This window comes from Centrocercus urophasianus, unplaced genomic scaffold (genome assembly GCF_019232065.1).
Source record: "Centrocercus urophasianus isolate 14NV4802_14NV808 unplaced genomic scaffold, USGS_Curo_1.0 seq_35, whole genome shotgun sequence".
Lineage (NCBI taxonomy): Eukaryota > Metazoa > Chordata > Aves > Galliformes > Phasianidae > Centrocercus > Centrocercus urophasianus.
The window spans coordinates 369,810-389,561 of record NW_024884922.1 but is presented as its reverse complement, the minus strand read 5'-3'; the positions used below and the strand labels follow the sequence as shown (position 1 = coordinate 389,561).

The 19,752-nt window shown below is 43.0% G+C and overlaps 1 protein-coding gene across 2 annotated transcripts in view; it reads left to right on the top strand.

Moving 5' to 3' along the window:
• Window positions 1-19,752, top strand: part of DNAI1 (dynein axonemal intermediate chain 1) — a 134,750-nt gene that overhangs the window by 64,290 nt on the left and 50,708 nt on the right. For both annotated transcript variants that reach the window (XM_042831196.1, XM_042831195.1), the window contains 2 exons: window positions 624-871; window positions 18,797-18,886. In XM_042831196.1, the coding sequence (XP_042687130.1) occupies window positions 624-871; window positions 18,797-18,886 (338 nt within the window). The remainder of the gene's footprint in view (window positions 1-623; window positions 872-18,796; window positions 18,887-19,752) is intronic.

The window sequence follows — 19,752 nt, the reverse complement described above, 5'->3', positions numbered from 1 at the left end:
AAATTTAGATTGCTAAATGGCAGTGAGGCACTGGCACAGGCAGCCCAGTGAGGTGGTGGATGCCCCATCCCTGGAGTCACCCAAGGTCAGGCTGGAGGGACTCTGAGCACCTGATGGAGCTGTGGTGTCCCTGTTCACTGCAGTGGAGTTGGACAAGGTGACATTTAAAGGTCCCTTCCAACTCAAATGATACTGTGATTCTAAGAAAGAGTGCAAGCTTTAACATCCCATATTGCCAACACAGAATTTGAAATGTATCTGTCCTCGATTCTGTCTGAGTTGTGTGCAGTGTTAATGAAATTCAAGCCAACAGAAGAATTGTCCAGGACACTGAAATATGCTTATCCTTCAAGGCCTCTCAAATTTCTTTCCTAGAAAGAAAAGCTGCTAAAATACTAGTTTCTCTGCATACACAATTGTCCCTAAATCCCTGACATATCAATGGAGAAAAGGACGTTTACATGCAGGCACCCTAACATGATCGTTTGATCCCACCACCAATGTCTTTCCCATAACCTTGCATGCAGGTTGGTTTGGGGCACTGGTGAGTGCAATCAGATCATATATCTCAGTAGCAGAGAATCTTAGAAATGGACTTAACAGCAAAATTCTTTCCTGTTCAGATGACTTCATGAAGCAAAGCCGGGGCATGCTTGTGCTCTACACAATGAAGAACCCCTCCTACCCAGAGTATGTCTTCAGCAGTGAGAGTGGCATCATGTGCCTGGATATCCATAACGACCACCCCCACCTCATGGCAGTGGGCTTCTATGATGGCAACGTGGCCATCTACAACCTTAAAAAGGCAACTTCCCAGCCAAGCTACAAGAGCAGTGCTAAGTCAGGAAAGCATGCAGATCCAGTGTGGCAGGTGAGTATGCTCTTTTCCCAAACGGAACTTTTAATTGAGTTCAGGCACAGCAGGAAAATATGCTGTATGGGCAGAAGTGTTGGTTTAATTCATGCATTAGTGTTTGATACTTAAGTTGTATTTAAATCTAATTTTGAAATGCACAGAAAGGCAAAGAAATTGCTTGAATCCTTGGTCCTCAACAGAAACTGAACATGTGTGCAAAATTTTGCATACAGAATTATCTCTCCTGAGTTTTCATTATTGCAAATTATTTACATCTGGGGAGAAACTGAAGACCTCTGAATATACATACCCGCATACAATGCCTTCTGTGTTCCAAATACAAAATCAAGTGGCAATAAGTAATGAAAACCATCTAAAACACGTACATCAGCCTTAAAAAAGACTGGTCTCAAGCACAACAAACCCAAGGACAGCTGTCTGTGGAACCGACTGTCTTGGAGAATCAAAACACAACACCCTGTGGTTGATCGAGAAGTTTTCTAGTGAACTAAGCATTACAATGTGCAGGTAATGCTCTTAAAGTAATGCATTTTAAAGTGCCTCCATAGCATATGTCACAAAGAGGCTCCAGAGAGATGATATTGTAAAGGACTGGAGTGAATATACTGCTACATTCATCTAGCTTTGTAGTTATGTTTACAGTGTCATCTGAGGTAAGACTGGAGCGCTGAAATACATTATTCTGATCTTGTTCATAGCAGAAGTGTGGCAGCACAGACTTTAGCACAGTGTGTATGGGCCTGCTGAGGTGCAGTTGTGCATATTTTGGTCTGGACTACAGGTGCTGCTGACACCTGGTTTGGGCTTTGCTGCCTCATGCAGACATACCTCTATGCACACGGTCAGTATTTGTTGTACTTTGTCACATAATACATCATTTGTCCCCTAATCATAGGTCTTTGTCATTTCATCTTTCAATACAAATTTAAAAAATCAAGGCAGCCCAGTGGGGCTTGCAGATAAATGTGGGACCTGCCAAAAGCAATAGCGGTGCTTGTTATACAGATGGATGATGCAAAAGTGACATGTTGGAGAACATATAAATTTTGTATTTGCTGCCTGTCTGGACAAAGGTTTTCTTCTAGCAAACATTTTGAGCTCTTCTTACAGGTTTATTTGATACCCCAAGGTTGGACTGTTCTGTTCGTACAGTGTGTCATACATACACAGAATCTATCTTTGCATATGCACACCCCCAAAGGCAGAAAACTCCAACCTTCTCCAGTTGCCATTCAGGTTTCCAATAAAAAAAAAATAAAATCAAAATAGTAAATCCTCCATGCAGCTTCCCATGACCTCACTGCAGTATACTAGAAGTGGTCACTGTTGCTACTGCACTTTAGAGATGCCAGAGTCACAGATCATTCGTGCCCTTGATAATACAGGGAAAGGCAGAGTATGCTTAAGTTGGACTCATCCATGCAGAATAGCAGCAGCTACGTGCAGCAGTAAATGCAATCTGTAAGGGGCTTTTAGAAGTTTTAGGTTTATGTGTACTCCCTGACAGCTCAGAGGTGAAGAAAACTATTTGGCATTGCAGGGAGATAGCTTGCAAAGGAAAGAAACCACATAATGGATAGGATAGAGGCAGATATGAGTAGCCTGGAGTTCCCATTTGTTTGTTTTATTTCCGGAGGTTGAGTGCTGAGAATTATTATCCTTATTTTTTCTCTACCTGTATTTTTAAAGTACTTGTATTTTTAGTCAACTTTAAAGCGTCTGGCTTACCTTGCTGTAAAATGTGTGCCCAAAGTTAGTAATAAGGTGATAGCACAGCAATCAGGAAAAGAGCTTGTACATCTGGTTAGAATGATCTCAGCTGTAGCTATTTGTCAGTATTAGGCAAAAGGTTTATATAGAGTTCCTCTGCTTTTATTGGGAAAATTGGTCCTGGAGGATGATTTGTTATGCTGAGACATGGATTGTTATTCTGCATCTAACATTTAATGGCTCTAGAAAGTGATGTCTCGTTTCTCAAATTTGGCTCAAAGAAGATGCTCTATTCTACCCACACCAATACCTCAACCAGTCTAAAACCTGTTCTGTGTTTAGACCATCCTCTGCAGTCCTCACTGATGTAGAGACTGCAAACCCATGACTATGAAGACTAATTAGAAAAGTAACAAAATTCTCCTGAACAATTAAGAACCTTTGTTCTCTGGACTGCCTGGCTCCTTCCTTTTGAAACAGTGCACTGTTTTTGCAATGAAAGCAAAATAGGAAGAGAGTAAAACAGCCTGGCAGCTCTTTTCTTTAGCCATTTCATCTTCAGTAATGTAGTAGTGTATCAGTAAGTTTGGATTTAAAAAAGCCAATGTAACATAACCCATTATTAAGATGAAAAGTAATTAATATGAAATTTCTAATTTTGTTTCCTATAAGCGAGTTCATCTGTCTGATGCTGGCTTCCATATTTTTAAAGATCATAATAGTGGCTTCTTCTGAATTTGGTCTTCTTTATAAAAGTTGTACTGCAATATAAAAGAAGAATTCTGGCCTGTTTTAAAGAAGATATTTCTCACTCTTTGCCACCAGTTAAGTTCCGAAGTCAGAACACTGAAGAAAGAAAATAAAGGAATAAACAGTTACACAGACAAGCAAATATACATGCATACAGTCAGTGCGGATAACATAGTCACCAAAGCTTTAGCTTTTATGGGAACATAAAATTGGAAACAATCTTGCAGACCAGTGAGGCCAGACCTGTGCCTAAAAGCTGTCATATCCTGGGAAGCTGTGCCAAATGTGCCATGTTCTACTGGGCAAAAGTTTTTGTGGGATTAGACTAAACCCCATTGTAATTGCAGTAATGCTCCAGCAAGCAGCACATGCCTCACACCCATCATCTCTATCACAGTACTCCTAGAAAGTGTGCCCCTGGACAGGGTATCTCTGTCATTCAGCCAGTCACAGAGCTTGCTTTTAACTAGGATGTTAACTAGGGTGGCCAAAGTGGTGCAACTTGACTAGACTTTGGCATGTGGAACCCACGAGATAAATCTCCTCCAGATAGAAGAATCAACCTGCTGGGAAGAGGCTCTCAGCACAGAGATCCTCTCCTGTTAGCCTTTGAGCTTTGTTTTCACTTCTCAACTTTAAAAAAAAAAGGCATTTTGCTTTTTTTTCTTTACAGCTTAAAAGAGTGCTTTTTTTCTTACTCCTCATCCCTTGAATATTTGTAATATTTTACGTTTGAGGCATTTGAAAGCTGGAGCAGTTCAGAAACAGGGACCAGGTGATAAAGCATTTGCTGTGTCAAAGTTCTTCTGCTGTTCAGTTTCCCTCTTACAGCACACCTTATTCAATAGATCTGTTCCCACCATGTGCTTCTGGTCCATTTTCCTATAGGACTTTATTTCTGCTTCTGGGATTAGTGTAGTGCCAGCACTGCTGCAGGGGATTGACATTTTTTTTCACCTTTTTTTTTTTCAGTCAGTGTTACTGACTGAACTCTCGGTGCAGAGTGTTGACCCTAAGGTCAGTGAAGGGAATATTTATTTTGGCTGTGCTCAGAGCAAGTCTCAGCTGTGGCAGTCTGACCCACGCGCACAGCTTGGATTGGTATTGCTATGGAGAGATCACTGATCAGAAAAACAACTTGGTCCATTGTGCATGTAGTGTATCCGATCCGGCCTGCTGTGGCGCTGGCATCATGGAGCTTCAGATGGCATCCTGAGAGAATTATTTTCTGCATTCTGCTTGTAAATAGGAGGAGAATGGCTGGCTGCTGCCTGCTAACTGTTTGCCAAATGCTGTTCAGGTTAAATGTTTTGCTCGTGGTAGGACAGAATGGGCAAGACAGCACAATAGTAGGCTGCGAAATCCTGAAGGAAACTTGAGTGAATGCCAGCTGGCATATTGGTTTACCAGTTGAACTTACGGAATTCCATCTCAAATGCAAAGCATATAAAACAGCCCTGAGACCAACTGTGAAAAGTTCAACAAGAGCAACTGCTGGGTTCTGCACCCAGGAAGGGGCGGCCCTGGCTGCAGGTCCGGTCTGGGGGATGAGAGGCTGGAGAGCAGCGCTCAGAAAGGGGGGAAGGGTCTGGAGGGCAAGGTGTGTGCAGGGCAGCTGAGGGCCCTGGGTGTGCTGGGCACAGGGCGGAGGAGCGGAGGGGAGCCTGATGGCGGCTGCAGCTCCTGACAGGGAGCGGAGGGCAGCGCTGAGCTCTGCTGTGTGACAGCGACAGGGCCGAGGGAACGGCATGGAGCTGCGCCAGGGGAGGGCCGGGGGTGGGGAAGGGCTGTGCACCAGAGGGCGGTGGGCACGGAACGGCCTGCCCAGGGCAGCGGGCACGGCTGGAGCGCCAGGAGTGTTTTGTCAGTGCTCTCAGATACAGCGTTTGAATTTGGGTGGTCCTGCATGGAGCCAGCAGTGGAACGTAGTGATCCTTACAGGTCCCTCAGAATATTCAGCGATTGTGAGGCGCTCTCTCTCAGAGTTTGCTCTGTAATTTTGGAATTGATTGATCTCTTCTCCTTCTCTGCTTTCTGTGGTAATAAATCCTTAAATGATGGCAGTGAATCATAGCAGTCCATAAAGCCACCCCAGACTCACCTGGCAAGGTTTTGGCTTGCTGAAGGAAGTAAATGAGATCAGTTGCAGAGCTCCTTTGAAGCCAGTATGGCTTGCTTTTCTCCATGTTGCTGGGCACAGATGCACACGCACACAGAAAAGGCCTCTCAAGGAAGCAGATTGTATTTGTTGCACTTAGAACTAAAAACATTTTGTTCATAATCTACCAGCACATTGCTTCATTTCTGATGATGGCCAGTCTCCTAAATCTGTCATCTACGGTCAAACAACTTTTGTGGCTTGCTTTGCTTCTGAGATGTTACTGCTCACATAATATTTTGTTCCTTTGGCTTCAGGCAAACAAATAGTTTGTTGCAAAGAAAATAAAAGCAAAAGAAGAGGCGGAAGGTTATTATCGAGGTCAGAATAAAGATCAGCTCTCTCAGAACAGGCTCAATTCTTCTGCTGTCTCTTTGACTGCTGAGAAGCACTGTCTAGGTGTTGATTGTGGGCAGAACCACGGTAAAACCTTATTCAGCTCCATGAGGATGCTGAATAGGGGACCGTTTCAGTGGAGAAACAGAAATCTGGAGAAGGGAGAGCAACGGAGACATTAAACCAAGAAGGCTGGGCAGGAGATAAGGATGAGAAGAAGCAGGATGGCTGGCACATGGGAGAATGTAGGGAATGATGGACAAGAAACCTGATAGCAAAAGTCATTTAACACAAAACTTCTAAGATAATGCAAGCAAACTGCATCTTGTACTGGGTCAGTTCAGTGTCTGCACCTGCAGCTTTCTCCTACTTCTGCTGCCAGCCTTGCCTTGCATTCCTGGGCCAACACAAGCAGGACAAGTCATGTTAACCTCTTATGTCCCAAGAGCAAAGGAGGACCCTGTAGCCTCACATGAGAGTGGCGGCTTGACTTCAGTTACTGGGCCCATGCACTGAAGTGCAGAGGTGTGACAAGAGTATCCGTGGGCCAACCGGGGAGTTTTGAGGGCCCTGTGTCTGTCAGAGGCTCCCTTGCTGGGGCAGCCCTTAGCTGCATTTCTGCTCCCAACAGTTAACTCAAATACCAGGGGCAGGCTGGGATTGCCATTTGCTTGCTGTAGAAAAAGGTAAAGAACAACAGTTTTCTGGTCATTGCTAGAGCTGGGAGAACTCACTGCAGTTATGGTTTTGCTGTACGGAATCTTGTCCCCACACAAGACAATTTTCGTGCTCTTCAGGGAATGTTCTGTTGGGCCATGGGAATCTATCCTAAGTCTTAGACTATTTTAGAGTGATGATAAAGGTGGTGGAAACTGCTAGATAAAGTCTTTTACATCATTTTTATACCTTGTTGAAATCCCTTTTGACACTTTGTGAGGCACTCTCAGGTTAGAAGAAGTAATGTCCAAATGCTTCCTTCTAAGTATCATTGTCAACAATAGACCAAGTCCTTCATTTTTTAACTTCAGTGTTGTATGTTTTGAGATTCTTTCAGACTATGTCTGATAGAGATTTAGTTTCTTTAACTGACTATTTTTAAACTGTGTCTTGAGTTGGGATTCTTGCAGGTTAGAAATTCTCTTGAAAAGCATTGCAGATTATGTAACATTTGTCTGAGAAGAAATTTTTTCCACTTTGATGCTGCTTTTCCCTCTGTACTTCATAGAGATGCTGAACTTATTTTCTTTCCTTTGCTCTGACCGCTGTTTGCTAAAAAGATTCTTCTGTAGTGCTGTGTTGTTCTTCTCTCTCCCCATCCTTTTACTCAAGAACAAGATCTCTTCACTGTAGATTGCCAAGTTGTTTATTTCTTTTCAGTAACAGCAAGCAAAGTACATGTAATTTGCTTTGCACATCAGTCGCACTGGCGCTAGTTCACAGATAAATCTTCACTCATTAAATGTGAAGTCAGCTTTTGGGATGTTGGAAAATGTTAGCCTCTGGCCAGAGAAGTTGTTGTGCATTTGTTTGGTTATTTGGATCTTTGAATCTTCCTCTCCTGCTTTACAGCCATCACAAACATTAACTAAATATTTAAGACAAATCGAGAAGCCATGTTGGATTTCTGTGGAAAAAACATGGCCTATAAAATATGACTACTGATAGCAGGATTTTCAAACTAGGTATAGGAAACACACATGGATTTTAAAAACACTGACACAGCCTACAAAACAAGAGTACTTCTGCAAGAAAGATGACGTAGAGGTAACGGAGGGGTAAGGATAGAGCAGGCTGAGCAGATATGGTGAGCACCTCGACTTGGTGTGCTCAGGGGCAGAACCCCAGTCCTGCAATGATGGGCACCTTCTGTCAGGCACGTTGCAGATGCTGTCTCTGATTTAGCAGCGTCAGACAGCTTGGGGATTTGGATGCGAGCCTGCCTGCTATGTGCTCTCCCTGTGCAAGGAGTGGGGAACTTCTTATTTTGTCTGTAAATTGAGTATCTTGCCCAGTGAGCACAGTCAGAATTGAAACTAGAAGCTGTGAATTCCAGTTGGTTAAAAGCCCCCAGTTTTCTGGCTTGTGGCACCTATCATTCAGCTGTGTGCTGTCTGACATGGGAACACCACCACTGGCAGGACAAACAGGAGAGAGTCTGAAGGCTGGGTCCTTGCTCCTCGGCTGCTGGTGTACCAGCCGAATAAATGCAGTGAGGAGTGCGAGGAGAATAAGCAAGCAGATCCCTGGTACAAAGCAGAGCAACGACCTCCCAGCAGGAGAAAGACAAAGTGAAAGTAGGACCAGCCCTTATCCAGTGCTATTTATAACTGAACTCTGCTACCCCCAGATAAATCTGAGACCGTGAAGCATGAGCAATGCACAAGCCCCAGGCTGGGCCTTTGTCCTGCATCAGCATCACTTCTGTGCCATGCTCTCTGCTCAGCTCAGTGCTGAGTCCCTCTATCACTGAGTATACTCTTCACTAGAACCTTCTCTGTCCTCTTTCTGCATCCCAAATTCATGTGTGGTGTCTGATGGCACTGTGGTACAGTGGGTCTGATTCTTTGGTACTGTAAGCTGATCTTGCACGCCTGGGTTCACAGGTGTCCAAAACATGGTGCATGGGGCTGTGATTTCTAGGATATCATAGCATAAAGGTGGAAGGCAATTGGTCCAGCTGCGGGGGAGAACTGATTTTCCAAAGAGGAGTGTTTATGGGGTTAAATAAGATGTGGGACTTTGTTTTACAAGGAGTCCTCAGTGTTGATAAACACATCTGAAAGTTTTCTCTCAGCTATCAAGAAGCTTTCAAGTACTACAAAGGAAAAAACAACCACCACCACCAAGAAGGCTTTCAGTAAAGCTTGGTTCTTACTATTGCCTCTAGCAAGATCTGTTTCATCAGATAAACCTATTGTTTGCTGGCATCTGTGAAAAAGCCTCAGCCTCACACCCATGGTGCAGGTGATGGATGGTCTCTGGGAGCACCCAAACACACCTGTGCTGTGCCTTCCTTTCAAGGGTACTTTGAGATGCTGAGGAATTCTTCCTCCTGGTTGTTCCTTGGTGAAATGCAGTCCTGCCAAAATGGCACAGGTGATGCACAACTTTTTTGTGGGAGAAGAGGCCACTTTCATTTCAGTACCTGCCTACTGTTTTCAAGTCTGTGAGTCGCTCTGACCATTGTGATTGGTATATTTATTGTCAGGAAAGCTGTGTTACACAAAATGACAGTAGGTAGTTAGGACAATTAAATCCCTATTCTGCTTCAAGCAACGAGTACTACAGGCCAGAATTGCTCACTACAAATGCAAGAGAAATGAAGGAAGCCCAAATTAGACTGAAGGGTACTGGGATCTTTGAACATTTTTACATTCATCAGCTGTCTAAACCATTTTCTCTCTAATACAATCAGGACATCCAAATTTTAATATTACTCGCCTTTAGGAAGTGGTAGTAATTACAAACCTTATCTCTTTTAACAGCTTATATCACAGGGACAAGTTTGCTTCTAAAGCAATCTGATCTGATTCATTCTGTCCTGTTGCATAATTTTACAGCAAAGCATTGAGATGTTTTTCTACAATGGAGAGAAGAGCACCAAGGACTCTCCTCTGCTTAGCAGCTCCCATATCTCTAGATTGCTGTCATAGCCAAAGCATTTGCATTTAAAAGAAAATCCAGATTCTGAGATAGGAACATTCTTCACTGGATTTATTTTTAAGTGTTTATTTATATGTATGTAAATCAAAGTAATTTTTATTTATATCTTTCCGTCAGTTTTTACTTAGACTCAAAAGACTTGTCTGCTGTACAAAGCAGTCTCATCTATTGCAGTGGATGAAGCAGTCACAGTATGGTTGGACTTGACGTGCAGTACACTCCTGAGAAGTGAGTCTGAATTTAGAATCCGAGTGAGCCTTCATTTCTGGAAAAAGGAGACTGTTCCTGAATCACAGAAAAGAGAACGGGCAGAGCCCTTGAGAGTGCCCTCTTCTAATGGTGATGGCGTCACAGACACTACAATATCATTCCTGAAGTGCTTTCTTCAAAATGAGTTTGTCTGGCTGTCTTCACCAGTGCTGACGGACTGAAGTCATATTATCTGGAAAGTCTCAGATGTAACATACCTCTTAATCCATTTGAAAAAGATTTCTGTAATCCCCCTGCCCTGGCAGTATCACTTTGCTGATTCCTGCACCATCCTTTGATCCTTTTCTGCACTACTGCCACTGAGCTAGAAATTCCCTAATTTCCACTTGTTTGTGTGCTTTCTTCCTCCTGTGTTCCGTACTTGTCTTTATCAAATTTAGTCTTATTATTTTCAGACTGTTTCCAATTTGTCAAGGTATCTTTGAGTTCTAATAATAACAGAAACCTTTGTCTCCAAACTGTGTCATCTGCAAATATTCTGTGTATTTTGCCATGCATTATGCAACTTACTAATGAAAATATTGAATAGAACCAGACCTGGGACAGTCCCTTGTGGGAACAATCTACTGTTGTTCTCTCAAGTGGTCAGGAAGTCACTGATTATTACTCCTGCAGATTCATTTTTTTCAATCACTCATCCACTTCACAGTAATTACATCTAGACTTAATTTTCTTAGCTTGCTCCTAAAACATAGCAAGGAGTATGCCAAAAGCCTTGCTAAATTAAAGGTAAATCACATCTGCTTCTTTCCTCTAATCCTGTAGACCCATTACCCTGTCAGAGAACAGAATCAATTTTGTTTGAAAAGATCTTTCCTTGACAAGCCCATACTCACTGCTCCCTATCTTCTTGTACCACAGATGCATACTGATGACTTAGTACTTTGTTTTAGCTCTCAAGGTTCTGAAGTAGGCTGAAGGTCCACGGTCTTAGAATGTAGTCTTTCAAGCTAGCTTTTGTTTTGGGGTTTCTGAGGATATTTTGGCCCTGTTCCTATCCTCCATGACTTCTCTTAGTTTCCATAGATAATGACATATGACTTGTAGATTGTTTCACCTGCTCCTTAAGCACTTTGGGTGAATATCATCTGGTCTTGCTCAGTTGAGTATATCTGTCTTAGCATTCTGGCCTGTGCTGCTTAATTTTGTTAAGCATCTAGTCATAATATATTTTTGTATGGCTGTGAAACAAGGGGGGCTTTATTTGTGGTTCTTGGTGGCATCTGCCTTACTCTTTGCAAACAACAAACATGGCCTTACAGTTAGAGGCTCAGATGAATATTCCTGGGATATCTGATTTAGGCTCCTGGCAGACACTGATCTCCTGTCTTAGAAAGTCACATCTGTCGTGGAAGAGTCTCCAGCTGCTTCCCCACACAGACATCTCAGACAGTAGCAGAAAGGTATTATTAGCGGTGCTGCACTCTTGACAGTTGCTTTCTTCTTGAGATTTATGGGTATGCAAAAACTTTTGAGCCTGAGAGTGGCAGCCCAACTTTCCCCATTCAGCAACCATGATTCTTTCTCTTGGGAGCAGCTGCTCCTCTTTAACTGTACCTGGATTCACCCATCTGCTCTGCTTTCACCAGCACCATGTCTAGAGCTCGGGGATGGGGACGATGTTTTTACTGCAAGGCTTCTGAGAACAAAATCAAGAGCTAATGTCTTTTGTGGCAGTGTTGACAAAAACTGTTGTTTTGTCACATTCTTGCTAAACATACCGCAGCAGAAATGCTGTCTGCTTCTCAGTGGAATAGTCAAGAATGGTAAAAAGCCTCGATACAGCCTGGTGATCCCTTTGGCAGAGTGTGCACCATGGGGCAGGAGCCTATTATGCTGCACGCAGCCATCCTGGGTGGGCAAGCTGACCACCTCATTGTTCTGATCTTCCTCACTGAGAGACTGACTGGAGCTTTCCATGGCTGCTTCCTTCCTGCCTGGTGTATTTACATTGAGCAGGAAGCTTAGACCCACAAGAAGCCACAGCACAGCCATATCTTCTCCTGACACAGTGGTATCATGTGGTCAAAGTACAGTCTGGACCCAGAAGCAGCTTTTGCTTGACGGCTCAGTCAAAAACATTGACTGGGCTCTTTTGACCTAATCATGGAGTAAGCAGTCTGCGTGACATTATCACAGCTTGTTAAATTTGTCATTTTTGTTGCAAGTTGAAATGAGTCATCTGAATTTAGCCCACTCTTTACCTTTATCCCAGCTAACTGTGGTAAAGAATCCTTTTGTCTTCCTTTCCATCTCCACACAGGACAACTGCTGCTGCTGCTGCCGCCTAAATTAGCAGGACTCCAGACATTGACCTGCTCCTCACTTCTAAAGCTTTCTCTGTCTGTCTGGACGCATAGGACTAGCACAGAGTAACTAGCATTACTCTGCATGTCAGTGAAGTAACCTGTGTGTTCTAGGTCAGACATTTTGGAGGGTCTCTTGTGACTAGTTTCAGGAGAGCAGCCTTGTTTCTTGCATGCTTTCCTCCAGGTGCCTGGCCTTAGCTTCACTTTTAATAGCTGGCAACTGATTCTCAGTGAGGCAGCAAGGCCCCTTTATGGCTGGGAAGTGTGGTAAGCAGTAAATGAAGAACAGCTGGCAATGCTCCTTAGGATCAGCTGATGGCCAGAGGAGGCTTGCACCACAGCAGATTCCTCAGTTGGACAGCAGAAGCAAGTGATACAGGGAAGGAAATAAAAAATAAAGGCAATGTGTCGTTAACAGGAGCAGAATGTGAAAGATTTTTTCTCTGCTGGTAATGAGCTGATGTTTCTGGATGAGAGTCACTAGCAGGAACCAACAAGAAACACATTTGGAGGTGATGGTGGGAGGAAATGAGAACTGCTTCCTGGCGCTAATTAAAGGTTGCTATAGAGGAATTCAAGGAGTATTCAACAAGAGAGATCAGCCTGGCTCCACAAGGTGTGACCTACAGAGCGATTGATTGCAGATCAGCCTGCAGCAGGCTGCTGTGGAAGCTGGAAAATAGGATAGCAGCAAAATGGAAGATGTCTCCTCTATGCAGACCAAATGTGGCATGAAGACAAAGAAAGTTAAAGGAGATGAAGATACAAAATGAGCTGTGATTATCCAGGGTCGTAAAAAGGAAAGGATGATATTTGGCAAGGGTATTGGAAGTTGAAAGAACAAAGAATATAGGTTCATTACTAAAGCCAGCTTTCAGCTAGTACTGAGTAGTATGGAGAAGAACGCACTATTTGATGTTGTATTGTTTAATCTCAACTTAAATATTTAAGACTGACTGTTTAACATGATTAATGTAAAAAGGGAGTGAAAGCACAGTTCAGAATAGGGAAGTGCAAGTGAAATAATGTTTAGATGAGACAGATATGTGCTCATCAGCAGGATCAGCATAAGCATACCCTGCAGTATTTGAAGAATTAGCCAGAGCTATTTCAGACCATTAGTGAGCATTTTAGGAAGTCTTCGTGCTATATCCATCCTGGATTTTAAGCAGAGACTAGAAGTTTATTTGTGCAAGCCCATATGCAGCTTCCAATCTAATTGAATGCAAGCTTCTACTTGGAGGCAGGATTCCTGAGGCATGGGCAAAGGGAAACTTTTTTCTGTGGATGGGGGTGCATTTATGTACTTGTGGTGTGAACAGGCCAAAATAACAATAAATGTAAAATTTGCTGTCATCAGCAGGTTTTCAGTGGCACCATAGAACCAGTGTCTGGCAAGGTTTCTGCATGTGCTTTTCTTGAAGGGTCTATTCTTGAATGCAGAAGGGAAATAGACAAGGTATGGACCAGAAACCAGTATCTGAACAATTTACAACAAAGTACAGATTGCAGCACAGCAATGCATTACCTGCACTCCAATGCTTGGCTTGTAGGACAAGCATGGCCATGAAGAGGAGGAGAGTATATCTCACAGTGGACTGGAAGAATTTAAAAAAATCTAGGTTAAAATGTTAGGTTTGAACCGAAGAAATTATTGACCAGGCAGACCAATTTCAATCCCTGGAAAAACACTTAGATAAATGGCAGAATGGTTTGTAAATGTCTAGATAATAAGGTAATTCAGAGAAGACAACATGGATTTGTCCAGAATAAATTGTTAAGCTACTACAGTTTCTTTTTTTTCTTTTGTGTCAGAAAAATGGCATGATGAAGAAGGGGGAGGCAGTCAACATTATCACCTCAATCCATCTTGGCTTGACTAAAGCATTTGATCCAAGCTGACACAGTGACATTCTTATTACCATTGTGTAGAAATATGAATTGGATAAAATCACTGTAAAGAGTTTGTTTAGGTGACTCAGACCGTGTGTTCCAAGAGCAGTTATCCAGGGCTTGCTGTCACACCCTGAAGATGCTTCAAGTGAGACCCTCCAGCTGTCAGCCCTGGTCTTCTTTTGATCAATACTTTCATTAACAACTCAGATTACAGAATAAGGAAGCTCCCATGGGAGGCCCAGGCACTTTGCGGGACATGATTTTGTTCAAAACCACCTTCATAAATTGGAAGAATGGTCCAAAATCGATGTGATAAAATTCAATAAAGACATGAGTAAATACTGCATTTAGAAAGGGAAAATTAATTGCACAAATGAGGGAATGAGCAGTTAGGCAGCCAGGTGCCAGAAGGGGTAATAGCAGATCATTAGTGGTCAGCAATGCCATCCTGTTGCACAAAGGCACATTATTCTGATTTATTTGCAGGACTATAAGGTAGAGGAGGTTGTAACTCCTGTTTGTTTGTGCCTAAGGGAGGCCATGTACTGTATATTTCCAGCTGCACAGAAGGGCTGAAAGAGAAGAACTAGAATACTTAGAGAGTGTGACGTGGAAGGAATTTATGGTAAAGGAGATTTCCTCTGTAAGGCCAATTAAGTCCTGATGCTCGTCTATATGGCAGCTGTTGAATACCTGTTTTTGAAGGCTGGGGAGAACAGTCAATGTGAACCACCACCACCACTGGTTGCGTGTATCCAACCCCACCTCAGAAGAAATGTCCACTTTTATTCCCCCAAACCTCCATTGCCACGACAGCTTTGCTTAGGACTGTACTGGTTGCCAGGTTGGTGCTGGAAGGATTTTGTCTCTGGGTCACATCGGCAGGGATTTTCTTCAGCAGCCTGCAGGCTCACTCACTTGTCTGTGTGTGTATTACTCAGCTCCTGAGGGTTTTGCAAGGCTTGTGTCATTCACACTTCCTACCTCTGACAGACCTTATTCAATTTTTTAGGTTTGAATGACCCAAACGCTTTTGTTTCACCACAGGCAGGAGTCAGCAGGGCGCAACATACCAGTGTTGGCTAAGACCTCCGTGGAGGATAATTAATAGGAAGGAAAGGAATTGCTTGTTTAATGTGTATGTGCCGCATGTGGCACCCCACAGCTGAGTCTTGGCAAGCTGGCAATGAGCCGGAGGGGCTGGTGCTTTCAGTAGCAGGTGGAAGGCAGATCCTGTCTATGGCTGTCTGCAAAGCGCTCAGGTCGGCTTCATGGCCAGGATGGCTTTGACCAATTTTATTCGTCAGTGCGAATGACTAACAGCCTCCGTGCCAGGAAAAATGATCAAGCATTATTTCTTTTTTAGGAATGACATTAGAAACATGGGAATTTTGGGACCAGATTGGATAGATGGTCTAATCTCCTGCTGGACAGGAGCACTGCTATACACAAAGATCTTATTCTCTTGCTAAGAGTTGATGGATTATTGCCCTGCTAACCTGCTGTACGTAGCAGTGAACGTGCAGAGTTTTACCTTTATTTTTTCTGTGAGCAAACAAAATTAGTTTTGAATAGCCTACATTTCTTTATGAATTAACCAGTCTTTGAGGAATCGAACTTAAGAAATGTTAGGCTCTTGTCACAGGTCCCCCACAGCAATGTTTCACAAATTAATTTTGCATTGAAAGAGCAGTCAGGCTAAAGATTACTATAATGATAACAGTATATTTTTAATTTTATAGATCCTATCAGGTTCAGTCATATGCAGTAGTCTTTACTTGTTTCCTTTCCACTGTTTACACACACTTTTCTTTTTCATTTTGCTTTTACTATATCATAATTGAATATTTGCTATAAGTCATCTCAAACCAGCCAGAATCCTGGAATCATTCTCCCATGCTTAAAAAAAAAAAAGTAATATCTTTCAGTAGTCTGCTTTTTTTGTCAAATGTCCCACTTCTCACAGCATGGATACTGCTAATGATAGGAGGCCGTGCTGCATTTGTGAGCCTCTGAGGGTAGGGAAAAGGCCAGTTCTGACCAGATGCCCAATTTGATTGCAGTATCATGAAGGCTAATTACCCTAATAAGTGTCTGTGGGATTCAGAGATCAGGAGAAAAAAAATCATAAACAACATTAAGGTGTCAGAGGTGCTGACAGCAAAGTAAAATTATCACGTGCCAATTTCTGTTTTCTGAAATTCAGGCTAATGCCACGGAGAGCTGCTGACAGTCGTTAAGGGCAGATCTTGATGCCACTGAAAGTCTGAAGGCAGTTCAAACTGCCTACATTATGGATCTAACTCAGATGCTGTTAACTGTTTCACGTGTAGGAGCAAGAGTACCCAAGAGAATCAGCCTACTTGCTTTTGAGGGCTGTTGAATCCACTACATAACAGATGAAGAGAAATAGTTGTGACACTTAATGATAAAAGAAAACTTGAATAGATAACTGTCAGAGAGATGGTATTTGGAGTGAGCAAACCCTGAGTAAAGCTCTCCAGCTGGGAAATGTTGAAAGGGATTGGATTTTGTAATAATCCCATAAGATCATGGAAGTGCCTGCACTGTTGGCTGCCTCCAGATGAGGTTTCTTGAACACACTGTTTTAGCATAGACATGAGGAGTCTAGAGCTGTCTGCAATGTGATTAGATGTGGACTCCAGCTGTTTGTCTGCACATTTTCCATTGATCTAATGTTGCTTGGCTGTAGTTTGGGCGCAAAACATCTGCTCTGTGCTTAGCCAGAGCAGAGCAAGGAACTCAGCTGCAGAGCTCAAGCAAAGCGCCCTAGAGAGCACCTGGACCTGTGCTGAACAGTCAGGCTTGGACTGTTCCTCTAGAGAAGTCTAGACCAGCTCAGCTCCTAGCATGTGCATTGTTTAAACAGCTGGGTGGTGACTCCAAGTCTAATCTCAGACCCACACTGACTTCAGCACACCATGTGTCTCTTGCACTTCCCATCCATTTGCAAATCAAGGTGTTGATGGGTTCAGCCTGCAGGTGTCAGATCCAGGAGAACCCCTTTTCTTGCTTTGTACCCCTGTCGTGGAAGGAGATATTCAAGGCACTTGTGCTAACTGCTTCCAAGTTTAAATGGGATTTTTTTTTTCTTCACAGAAACCTACCTCAAGCTAAGCAACTTTGCCATAGAAGGAGGTTGAGAAGTATGACTGATTTTTCCATATATTTGGGAAAGTAGAAAGTATCTGAGTTAGAGGAGAGTCAAGTTAGACATACAAATAAGTGCACCTTGTTGTTGGACAAGTTTAGAGTGGCATTTTAAAAAGCTCTGATTTGAAGCACATCCCTGTTCCTGTGCCCTGCATGAAACACATAAGTCAAGGTGTTTATTAACCAGTTCCTCTGAAGCCTGCATTCTTCTCTTTGAATTAAAATTCCTCACTACACCAACCTCATTATCTGAAGCAGTGCTGGTGACTGCTGTGATCAGCAGTAGCTCATGATGCTGGGGAGATGTTCCTGGAACAGATATATACAGCACAAATGTGTGCAGTGGCCAGCCTTGGAAATCAGTGTTCTCTGTGTGTTGCATTGGACCTGTTCTTTCATCACTAGCCATTTATTCTGAGTAATATTGGATTATGCCATCTCTTAATGCCATGCAGAAGTGGTTCCACTTGGAGTCTTTTGATTTCTGCAGTGTAAGGATGGATGTTCAAAACCACTCGAGACAATTCAGTCACATCTTATGGCCGTGTAACTGTCAGTGTGTGTGTATTCCCTTCCATTTTATTTTTTCTTCTGCAGAACAGTGTGCTCTAGGTAGGAAACAGGTTCACTAGAGAATTAATTACTCTTTAGTGAGTCTCTTGCTGAATTTTTATGCTCCACAGAACTTCATGGTACAAACAATTTCATAAAAAAGAATTAACACTTTTTCCAAGGAAGTAACGTCAGGATACCCAATCCGTGTAATTAAAGTATTGAGAACGCTTGCTTGCATTCTGGAATAGGTACCAGATAAATGGCTGTTCCTAGATTATTTGATAAGCTCTAGGATTCTCGTGCCCATTTATCATAGATGATGTTTAGGGAAATGTGTCTGCTGTATGGACAGGAACAAATATACCTTTGAAAACCACAGCAGAACCTGCCAAAGTGCTTGTTCCTATCCTGAACTGACAGATGCCCACAGGAGTTTATGCTGACAGGCCCAGTGGCAAGTCATCCTTTTCCCTTCAGTCTGATTGAATTCCACATCTGAAAATTGAGCGTTCTTAATGCTTTTCGTCTAACTGAAATGTCTCTTTTAAACTGTAAGCCATTTATCTGAGTTCTAATCGCTCCTGCTGAGCTGTCACAGTCAAAAGGCAAATCTCCTTACTAGGCACACAGATGCTCAGAAGGTATAGGCAGAATTTCAGTTTTAATGGGGACGTTTTGATCCCCCTAAAAAAAAGTGCCCCAAGGACCCATGTCACACTTTGCTTGAAAGGGCTCATCTGTGTCCCGTGTAGGCACAGAAAGCTAATTTGGGGTGAGCTGGCTGAAGGGTAGACATATAGCACTGCATTTGCAGCAATTAGTCAAATGGGAAGGGGTTCATTTGCTCAGGGCAGTGATACGTCATCTGCAGCATCCCTGCAGAACTCCCATCTGAGAGATGGGGGTTGTGGGGACACTTGTGAAATTGCCTGTGGTGGTGGGAATGTGTTCACACTTGCTGTGAGCCAGCATCAGGACTCCAGGGTAGAAGCCAGCTGCCCTTTACAAAGGGTGGGCAAGAACCCTGCTGAGGCCAGGGGCTCTGCCCTGCTAATTCAGGGTGCTCTGTGCTAACTGGGATTGTCTGCTTGTTTGAAGGTCAAGTGGCAGAAAGATGACATGGACAACAATTTGAATTTCTTCTCTGTCTCCTCGGATGGACGGATTGTGTCATGGACTTTAGTTAAGGTAAATAATAGGTGGCAATTTCCTTTCCTGGCCAAATTATAACCACTTTTTTTTCCAAAGTTTAATGATGTATTAATTGTATTATTATTTATAATGAACAAGATTTGGAAAAAAAAAGTTGCAGTGAAACATTTCTGGTTCAGTCACAGCTTGCTGTGGAATGTGGAGCACTGTGTTAAACTTTGAAATGAGCAGAATGAGCCTACTTCTTACTCAGGGCCCACCCAGCCTACATGCACCTACAGCATCCCATTGGCTTGATTACGAGAGAACAGTTTTCTGCTTCACAGATGCTGTAACTCAACACTTATCCTTGCTCTGAAACCCTCCTTGTTCTGGGAGGATCATCCAGAGACAAGGTGGAATAATCTGCTTTTTTTCTATAGTTCCAAGATTCCTACTCCCAAAATGCTGCCCTATAGATTGCAATTCAGAAAGGGAGAGGAGAAGACATAAACTTCTCTCCTGCTCTGATAGAGTGACCAAAGTGGTACAGAGTAATTCAGGTTGCTAGATAGGAACCTGGTAGCTGCTGCCCAGCTCCCCAGAGCAGCTGGTGCAAGGAAAAGCAAGTTGGAATACTTCAGCCATAGAGCAGGGAGAAAGCTTGTGTTTGCAGTGGGACAGCAACACACAACTGGATAGGCAGAGGGTTTCTCATTGCCAAGACACTGCCTGCTCACACCCTAGAAAATCTGTTAACTCATTTGTGTTCTCCTCCTTTGATTACTTTTGCGGTACATGCATTGGCAGAAGTGTTCCTAAACGACCCTTAGATTTACATCTCTCAGTCTTAACATGAGTTTCTCTACTGGGTACTTGATTTTACATTTTGAAGAGTTCAGTTACTTTTTTTTTTTTTTTTT